This window comes from Trichechus manatus, unplaced genomic scaffold (assembly GCF_000243295.1).
Source record: "Trichechus manatus latirostris isolate Lorelei unplaced genomic scaffold, TriManLat1.0 scaffold00153, whole genome shotgun sequence".
Taxonomy (NCBI): Eukaryota; Metazoa; Chordata; class Mammalia; order Sirenia; family Trichechidae; genus Trichechus; species Trichechus manatus.
Genome location: NW_004444089.1, coordinates 3,655,113 through 3,665,262, shown reverse-complemented (window position 1 = coordinate 3,665,262; position 10,150 = coordinate 3,655,113). Strand labels below are relative to the sequence as shown.

Genomic DNA, 10,150 nt, shown 5'->3' with positions numbered 1-10,150 from the left:
AGTATTTGCCTTTACCTCTCTTCTTGCACTTAGCATACGTTACACAGGACAGCATCGTTTTTATTTATTAATAACTGACCTTAGCCAATTCGGACAGATATTAATGCACTATAGGTTTTGGCAGTCATTAGTCACTACTTCTGGTTTTAAATGGGTGAAGGTTAGTTGTTTCTCCCCTTCACTACCAGATTTTAGTAAAAGCAAGTGTTAGCTTAAGTTCTAACACAAGTACAGGCCAAGTATTTATGAGTGAAACATTTATGTGCAAAACAGTTTGTATAACCTTATGAACTCTGTACTTTTAGACAACCTGACAACAGTTTGAGGAAGGGTTGCTCTGAGGCAGAATTCAGCTATATTCTAGGGGTAGAATTTTGTTACCATTGTAGTTGACATCAGGCAAACAGAATCCTCTGGCCCAGTGGTTGAACACATGGGGACCATTTAAGGATCAAGCCTTGGGTATCATTCCCAGGGGTGCAGGTTGTAGACTTTGCTAGATTCTCATGCCCTGTTCATGCAAGGATGGGGAATCTAAATATTTAACTCGTCCACATTTCTTGTACACTACCAGTTTCACTAACGAGAGTGTATTTTCAACATCTTTTAGCCTAATAAACAAACAAACAAAAAAACCCAAACCCATTGCCGTTGAGTTGGTTCCAACTCATAGCAACCCTGTAGGATAGAGTAGAACTGCCCCATAGGGTTTCCACGGAGCAGCTGGTGGATTTGAAGTGCTGACCTTTTTGGTTAGCAGCCGTAGAAGCACTTGACCACTGCACCCCCAGGGCTCTTTAGCCTAATAAACAAGCATTTAATTTAATAAATAAAAACCTATTTCTAGAATCCATTATGCTGATTAGCAGAATGTCTGGAGCTGTTCAGAGATAAAGATAGTTGAAGCACTTGTAATAATAGCCTCTCGTAGTCACCTCTGGAGAATAAATAGCCTTTCTGCTTAGCTCGCATGGGGTATGATTTCTTGATCGGGGTAACTGGGCTTAGGAGATAGCTTAAATCATCTCTGCCCTAAACATAGTAGGCAGTTACACAAAGGTGTGAATACTGGGAGGCAGGGATCCCTGGAGGCCATTGGTTTTGGGGTCAGAGGGACCCCTTATCAGGGCTCTCCCATGACTGTGCTTAGGATGGAGCTTCAAGCGTCTACCCCATGATGTGCTGAAGTAGTTGAAGGTAAATTGTAGTCATCGCTGTATCGAATGTAATTCAGATCTGCTCATCTAGGTTGTAAGTAGAGACCCAGGCTTGGCGACTTGGTATCCCAGCAGCCTGCCCAGGGCCCTGCCCTGCCTCTAGTAACTGTAGCTACAGTTTATGGAGCGCCTGCAGGGTCGGGTGGGCCTGAGGTGGTGTGGTGCCTCTGCACAGGCCTCAGGTTAATGTCCCAGGTTATAAGCAAGCACACAGAATGGTTCCCTAAACAGGCCACATGTCTTGTAAGGGATAGAACTGGACTTTACATTCAGGCCCCCTGTTCTGTCCCCCAGACTATGCTGCCTCCAGTGTGGTAAGCGCCTAGGACATCTTCGCTGGTGATACTCGGAGTCAGGAAGGGCCACTTCAGCTGCTTTGGCCAGAGGTTTGGCTGTGGCAGTTTTATAGATGAGAAGACTCAGTAAAGATGTCGCTACTCCCCTGAACTAATTTATAAGTTCAAGGTAACTTTAATCACAATCCCAAAGGGATTTTTGTATGAATTTGAATAAGCTGATTCTGAAGTTCATGTGGCATATAAATGTGTCAGAACATTTCAAGGACAATTTGAAAACAAAAAAACTGTAAGAGGAAATTTGCTCTACCAGATATCAAAATATATTTAAAAGTTCCTGTAATCAAAACTTTATGATAAGTGGCCAAAGAAGAGACAAATAGATACGATTAGAGAATCCGGAATCAGACCTGCGTATACGAGAGTTTAGTGTCCCAGGAAATGCAGGGGCAGATTAACCGGTGAGCAAGACAACACACGGGCTGACTTGTGTTTACTTACCAGTCTGGAGTGCGCAGTTTCACGTGGTTTCACCACGTCTGTGACGTGAAATTGTGCACTCCAGATTAGTAAGTGAGCACAGCTAAGCTCGTGTGTATCTTGCTTATTGGGTAATCCGCCCCTGAAAATGGCATTCCATATCAGCATAGAAAAAGTGTTTAATAAGTGAAATTGGAGTATTATTAGTCCGGAAGAAATTATTTACAGCTCTGTCTTACATCCTTCACAAAAGTAACTTCTAGATGAATGAGAGAAATAAAAGTAAAAAAAACTGAAGATATAGGAGAAGTTTGTATAATTTAGGGAGATGGGTGAAACAGCAGGATCTTCCTTAGCATCCAGGAAATAAACTGGAGCGTAGAACTTGAGAAAGCAGTTTTTTGTTTTTTTTTTAAAACTGTTGTTGTATTTACTATGGTAGGTTGAATAATGGCCCCTGCTCCCCAAGATGTCCGTATCTTAATCCCTGGAGTTTGTGAATATATTATCTTACACGGTAAAGAGAACTTTGCAGCTGTGATTAAATTAAAGATTTTGAGATGGCCCTATTTAATCACAAGGATCCTTTTAAGGGGGCAAGAGGGAGTGAGGTGATCATGTCAGGATGAAAGCAGAGGTCAGAGAGGAGAGGAGACAGTGCGCTGCTGGCTTTGAGGATGGAAGAAGGGGCCACGAGCCAAGGAATGCAGACAGCTGCTAGAAGCTGGACAGGCAGGAACCCAGATTCTCCCCACCTGAGAGCCTCCAGAGTGAAAGCTGGCCTGCCCAGACCTTGATTTTAGCTATGATTCGATTTGGTGCATCTCACCAGCAGAACCGTAAGATAACAGATTCGTGTTGTTCTAAGCCTCCAAATTGGTAATTTTCGACAGTGGTGGGAAGCAACTTACCGTAACTTAAAGAGAGATGGAAAGAGGGTTTTTGTTTTGTTTTTCCTCCCTGTTTTTGGAGCAGGGAGATGTCAGTTTAAACTCCAGAGGGAAGATGAACCCTTTCTTTTGTAGGTCTCTTTATTCTTAATTTAAGGAGTGTTTGGAGAGAGAAGTGGCCTTACGCCAGGGGTATGCAGAGCTACTCAGTAAGTCAGGAAGTGAAAGTTCATGAAGTGTCAGACAGAGAGAACACCACCTCCGCCCCCCAAATGACACCCCATGACCTCTGCCACAGCGACTCTGAGACACTAGTCATTAAATCCAGCCCACCCACAAAGGTGTGGGTGCCAGGAGGCAGGGGTCCCTGGAGGCCATTGGTTTTGGGATTTAAGAGGCCCCTAATCAGGGCTCTCCCATGACTGTTTATGTGACTCTGGTGGCCTGACTCCTGAGTTTATTTTCTTTTTTAGATTTGGGTTAGTAACAAATTGGCGGGGTTGTTGTGAGAATTGAATGTGGTAATACCCATTGCCATCAAGTCGATTCCAACTCATAACGACCCTATAGGACAGGGTACAACTGCCCCATGGGGTTGCCAAGGCTGTAAGCTTTACAAGGCAGACTGCCACATCTTTCTCATGAGGAGCATGGCTGGTGAGTTCGAACCACTGAACTTTCAGTTAGCAGCTGAGAGCTTAACCACTGCATCACCAAACCCAAAAACCAAACCCTTCGCTGTTGAGTCAATTCTGACTCACAGCGACCATGTAGGAAAGAGCAGAACTGTCCTATAGGGTTTCCGATAGAATACTAATACTCTCAAATATTTTTGCATCAAATGCTTGGTATGGCATCAGATATCGCCAGATTCATATAGGTATTTTGTAAAGTACAAATCCCCAAAATAAAGCTTCATTAAAACAAAAGAAAATAAAAACTAGTCGGAGGTTATTCAGGAAATTTTTTAAAGTGTACGTGAGCAATCTGTCCTGTCTGGGATTAAATTCTAACAGAAGTAGAGGCTAAATATTTATGAGAGAAACATTTATGTGCAGAACAGTTGGTATAACGTTACGAACTCTTTGCACTTTTAGAGAGCCTGACAACACATTGATGAAAGGTTGATCTGAGCAGAATTCAACTAGATTCTAGGGGTAGAATTATAGTAAATAATTTTAGCTAATTGTGATTTATATATTTTAAAAAGATGCTTTTTGTAGAGAATTGTTCATGTTTGGTGTTGACCTGGTTCAGTGACATAAATTGATTTACTGGACCCCCCCTTTTAATTTGTGAGTGGTTAAAAATTTTCTTTGATACAGAAGTTACTAGAGTCTTAGAGTATGGTTTTATTAACATCTTAAAAGTCATTATTAGTATAAAATAAATATTAGTATAAAATAAAATAAGTCCCTGAGTTATGAACATCCAACTTACGGACAACTATACTTACCCTTTACTGTTGGGTAAATTTGCCCTCACTTTGAAACTACTGAACCGACCCCTACTGGCAACAAATTCTTCGTCATAATGACCCTCACTTGCTGCACGTGCAGCTTTTAAATCATTGAAAAGGCTTCGAGCCTTTTCTTGCACTAAACCTGGTGCCATTGGGTCAATCCCCTTCTCACAGCGACCCTGTAGGACAGCGTAGATTGCCAGAACCATAGGCACCTGTTTCGACTTACCTGCAAATTCAGCTGAAAGACACACTCAGGAATGGATCTCACTGGTAACCTGGGGACTGCCTGTAATGGAGCACAGGGAAAGGAAACGTCGGCCGTCTTGGAAACATGAGACTCTGCTACTCCTAAGGCCTTATATGATTGAATGAGGTGCCATGGTGGCGTAGTGGTTAATTGCTCAGCTGCTAACCTTAAGGTTGGCAGTTACAACCCACCAGCCACTCCACAGGAAAAAGACCTGGCAGTCTGCTTCCATAAAGATTACCGCCTTGGAATCCCTACGGGGCAGTTCTACTCTACTCTATAGGGTCGCCGTGAGTCGAAATCAACTCAGTGGCAGTGGGTTTGGTGTTTGGTTTATATGGTTGAATAGGATCAAAATCTCTTTTTAGGTGATCGAGCTTTGGGTTTAGAATGTTAATATTGTGGCATTTATAGAAAATGCCAAAGGTGTTGAAAGGGTATATTTTGGAAAAATTATGGTTGCTTAAAAACAACAATCCTACTGCAGCCCCAAAACAAGGAACAAAGACCCAAACCATTAACTTTCATGAGATTTGTTTGAAATAACTTGAACTATAATTTTGTTAAGTATTTTTATTTGATATATACAAGTTTATTTTTATTGTAAAGTATACATTATTTTATTATAAGCTGGGAGAAGAAGAGATGACGTGTTTGTCACATTAATAGTTGAAATCCTTCCTACATTTTAGTAGGAAATAAATATTTTTTAGGAGTTCCTGGGTGATGCAAATGGTTGACACGCTCAGCCGCTAACTGAAAGGTTGGAGGTTCAAGTCCACCTTGAGACGCCTTGGAAGAAAGGCCTGGTGATTTACTTCTGAGAAATCAGCCATTGAAACCCCTAGGGAGCACAGTTCTTCTCTGACACACATGGGGTCACCATGAGTGGGAGTCGACTCCATGGAAACTGGTTGATTAAATATTCTTGAACCATCCTGGGACAGTATTCTTTTGCTCTCAGTCCCTTCTATCACTTTCTACCCCTCTCACCCCCTCCAAAAAAAAGTTGTGATACTCAGTTGCCTAATGGTTGAGAGAGAGAAGAGAAACAAAATACGTAAAATCCTTTTTTTTTTTTTTTTTGGTCCAAATCTTTCTCTTATTAATTTTCCCCCTTTCTTTGTACACCCTGATCTCTTTCATGAGTTATCAGGATTCTCTAACACTCTGGGCACTGATTAACCTCTGTGTGCTTAGAAGTTTGAGGTGATACCACATTGTCAAGGAGCCCTGGTGGCACAGTGGTTAAGCACTGGGCTGCTAAGCAAAAGATTGGCAGTTCAAACCCACCCTGTGGTTCCATGGGAGAAAGACCTGGCAATCAGCTCCCGTAAAGATGACAGCCTAGAAAACCCGGTGGGACAGTTCTACTCTGTCCCATGGGGTCGCTGTGAGTCAGAATCTTCTGGACGGCAACAGGTATCACATTGTCAAGACAAAGCTTCGTTATGATTGACTTAATCTGAGAGTTTCTTCTTTATTTAGTATTTAGTCATTAATTTTATTTAGTAATTTATTTGTTTTTATTGTAAAAACATATAAAACAACAGTTTTCCAATTCAGCATTTCATTTAGTAATTTAATCTCTTATGAATTTTGAAGTGATTATATTTTGGGGGCTCCTAGGTTGTTTCACAGCGTTAAACCTCACGTGATCTCGACTCCTCCTTGGAGGTCCCCTGTGTTTGTGCTTCATGGAAATGAGTTCAGCAGCGCTCTCTGGGTCAAAGATGGTCCTCCCCAGATGGATTGCTTGCTTAGGCTGATTCGCTTGTTAGGTTACCTGTTGCATTAAAGTCAGGCAATTTCATACACCAAATACAAATGCACTAAAGTTAAAATGTGGATAATAGTGGACATAATTTTGGGATTCAGTTAAGAGTGTTTGAAAAAGCTGTCATACAAATGCTGTTTTTAAAAGGTTTTCGTACTGGCTGTAATTGTGTAGATTTAGGTGTGACGTGGTGTTTGAAATCTGAACACTTACAGTGGTGTTCAGCTCCTGTACTAGTCTGTTTGCTGTATCCTTACAGGTAAGTACCAGAAATTCATTCAGTAACCTTTCCTATGTGGTTCCTTTCTGGTGGTAATAGATTTCATAAATGGCACCTTTATGATTTCTTTTATTAACAGAATTCTGCTTGGTCAGAGTCGTGATGGCATTGTGTTCAGCACTGATGACTATTTTCTCTATCAAGATGGGTACAAGTATAATGTTAATCAACTCGGTGATGCCCATGACTGGAACCAGAACAGAGGTTTGTTTTGGGTCAAGTCTCCCGGGATAGAGTACTGGTTGGCTAGGAGTCAGAAAACCTGTTTTATTCTCGACTCAGACTTTGCCAGCTGAGTGACTTTGACCAGCTATTTAGCAGTTGTGAGACCCAATTTCTTCATGTATTTGGGGGGAAAAGAAAACAACTCATTGCCATCAAGTTGATTCCAACTCATGGCGACCCCATGTGTTACAGAGTAGAACTGTTCCATAGGGTTTTCTTTTTTTGGGAGGGAATCTTTTTCATTATCATGTATTCAGATATAATTCACATAAAATAAAATTCACCATTTTAAAGTGTACAAATAAGGCTGTTTGTAGTATCTTCACAAGGTTGTACAGCCATCACCACTACCTGATTCTAAAATATTTTTTAGCACCCGAAGAGGAAGCCCCGTACCCATTCACAGTCGGTCCCCACTCCCTCTTCCCTAGCTCTGGCAACCACTGATCTGGTTTCTGTTTCTCTGGCTTTGCCTGTTCTGCACCTTTCATGTAAATGGCATCACGTCATACGTGGCCTTTGGCGTCCGCCTGCTCTCACTTGGCGTAATGTTTTTAAGTTTTATCCACGTTGTGGCGTGGATCATGCCTAGGCTTTTCTTGGCTGTAATCTTTACGGATGCAGATTACCATTGTGAAAATTATAAGCACGGCTTATTTTCTTTAGGGAAAAATTCCTTTTTTTAACAGATTTTTTTTGAGCACTTTCAAATGCCAGGCACCATTCTGGGCATGTCTGTTTGCCTGATGTTAAAAACCAGTTGCCATCTAGTTGATTCTGACTCACGGCGACCCCATGTGTGTCAGAGTAGAACTGCGCTCCATAGGGTTTTCAATGTCTGATTTTTTGGAAGTAGATCACCAGGCCTTTATTCCAAGGTTCCTCAGAGTGGACTTGAACCTTCCGCCTTTTGGATAGCAGCCAAACGTGTAACGGTTTGTACCACCCAGGGACCCCTGCCTTATGTTAGAGTGTTTATTATTAGAAGAATATAAAGCCGTCTTAGAACACTTACAAATTCAAACCATCTCCAAAGCTGTCATTCTTCTCTGTCTTATAGTGTGGTGGTTAATTTGTCGAAGAAGTTGACTCTTGTTATTTGAGTTTTCAAATATAGTTGGAGCTTGTTTACCCAGGAGTTGTGTTCTTGTGGCGTCTACTCTTGTGGAGTCTTTTGTTACGGAATGCACTGGAATGTGGTGTTCCAGAACCAACCAGACCCATCACTATTGGTTCTGACTCATAGCGACCCCATGTGACAGGGTAGAACTGCCCCATAGGGTTTCCAATACTGTAATCTTTATGGGAGCAGATTGCCACATCTTTCTTCTGCAGAATGGCTGGTGGGTTTGAATCACTGACCTTTTGGTTAGCAGCCAAGTGCTTAACCACTGCGCCACCAGGGCTCTTGAATGTGCTGTTGGATGATATTATTCCTGGAAAGAGAATAATCTTGCCATTCCCACAAGTCAAATTTATTTGGTTAATAAGCTCCTCTTCCAGAAGATAGGAGTCCCTGGGTGATGCAAACGGTTAATCACTCAACTACTAGCCAAAAGGCTGGTGGTTCAAACCCACCCAGAGGCACCTCAGAAGACAGGCCTGGTAATCTTCTGAACCCTGAAAGCCTTGAAAACCCTGTGGAGGAGACGTGGGGTTGCCGTGAGTCGGAGTCGACTCAGCGGCAACTAACAGCGTCTTCCAGCACATAACTCCTTGGAGGTGTAAGTCTGTCAGATGTGAAGGAAAATTATTTTAATAAGCTTTTTTTTAATGGAAGATTTGATCACTGTTTATGGTTGGGGATGGAGTAACGAGAGTTGATGGCATTTTGATATCCTGTTTGTGACCCAAATTCTAAATTTCTTTTGGTTCTTAGAGATACCTTTTCTTAAATCTTCATCCCACCATGGCTGGTTGGTTAGCGGGGAGTTATTACTGCTTAACTAATGTTTAGAATTTTGTCTGCCCTAGACACCTGTTTAAAAGTTTCTCTTGTGTAGAACTTAGTAACTTGACTTCTGAGTCCTGAGAAAACTTCCATGGGACTGCATTTTCCCTCAGCCTTTTTATTTTTATCAGAAGTTCTTAATTATTGTCCTTCGCTACACCTAAGGGCTACACACACTCCCGTGATTAATGCCGGCTCACGAGGTAGTGATTCTTACCTCATGGGGGAAGAGATGGCGTTGGCAGAGAGACATACATTTATAAAACCCTACCGTCCCTTGACTCCCCATTTGAGAATTCATAACCCTGGGAAATATGCACAGGTTACTGGAAACGTGGTATTTAACCTCCTGGTTTATAAAGTTTTGCTGGTGAGTAATGGTAAGTGCATACCACTTTATTGTTTTACATTAGCCTTTCTTACTTGAAACACATTATGTGTACATTGTAGAAAATTGGAAAATACAAGTAAACATAAAATACAGATATTCCTACCACCTACAGATGACAGCTTTTAATATGTTAGTATAAATCTTCCTAGATCTTTCTCCTTCTGACCTAGATGAGATCATTCTTACATGTTTTGTCACTGCCCATTTTCAGTTAACAAGCCCCATCTCTCCAGTCCCTACATTTTCGTCTCCTCTCCTACCCAGCCCGCCTTCAGATGTAACTCGCTCCTCTGTCATCTGTGCTTCCTGTAAGTGGGAGTTCGCTCCAGACTGGAGGCTCCGTTAGCTGGAGGCTCAACAGATTGTTGTACCCGAAATGTCATTTACAGCAGGTTTTTCAAAGCCAGCACCTGCTCGGGAGGACACACACGGACGTGGTCATGTCTCAAGTCCCTTGGCATCCAGCGGAGGACTTTGTCCTCACTGTGCCGACTCGAGATCAGATAGTTTGGTGTCAAGTGCAGACGTGTAGAACCTTGCTTAATAACGAATGTTGGAATTTTCATCTTGTTTGTGTATTTTAACCTGATAGCTGTTTGTTTTTGTCTTCTGAATTTACTTTCATTTCAGCGAAACAAGCTATTGCTCAGGGGCGATCTCCAGTTATAATAGACAACACTAACACGCAAGCTTGGGAGATGAAGCCATACGTGAAGATGGTAACTATGAGATACGAGAGGGCGTCTGCTGTTTGCCGTGCTCTGTTTGTCTGTTGTGCTTGTTTCCAGAGAGGTTTATTGGTCTGCCTCGTTCTGTAAAAATTGATAGTGGTGCTTATTAAAGAATCTGCGCATCTTGTTAGTTCTGCCTGGACCTGAGGACGGTAATTGGGGTTCATCCAGTTGGAATGTTTACAAAATGTATTATTTTA

At 41.9% G+C, this 10,150-nt stretch overlaps 1 protein-coding gene across 4 annotated transcripts in view; it reads left to right on the top strand.

Annotated features, from left to right (window-relative positions):
• Window positions 1-10,150, top strand: part of LOC101352921 (NEDD4 binding protein 2 like 2) — a 19,225-nt gene that overhangs the window by 6,609 nt on the left and 2,466 nt on the right. For 2 of the 4 annotated variants that reach the window (XM_023740344.1, XM_023740345.1), the window contains exons 3-4: window positions 6,732-6,856; window positions 9,850-10,144. In XM_023740344.1, coding sequence (XP_023596112.1) covers window positions 6,732-6,856; window positions 9,850-10,037 — 313 coding nt within the window. In that variant the 3' untranslated portion in view covers window positions 10,038-10,144. Of the gene's footprint in view, window positions 1-6,731; window positions 6,857-9,849; window positions 10,145-10,150 lie in introns of those variants that run through there. The other 2 variants (XM_023740346.1, XM_023740347.1) reach the window with 2 other exon arrangements.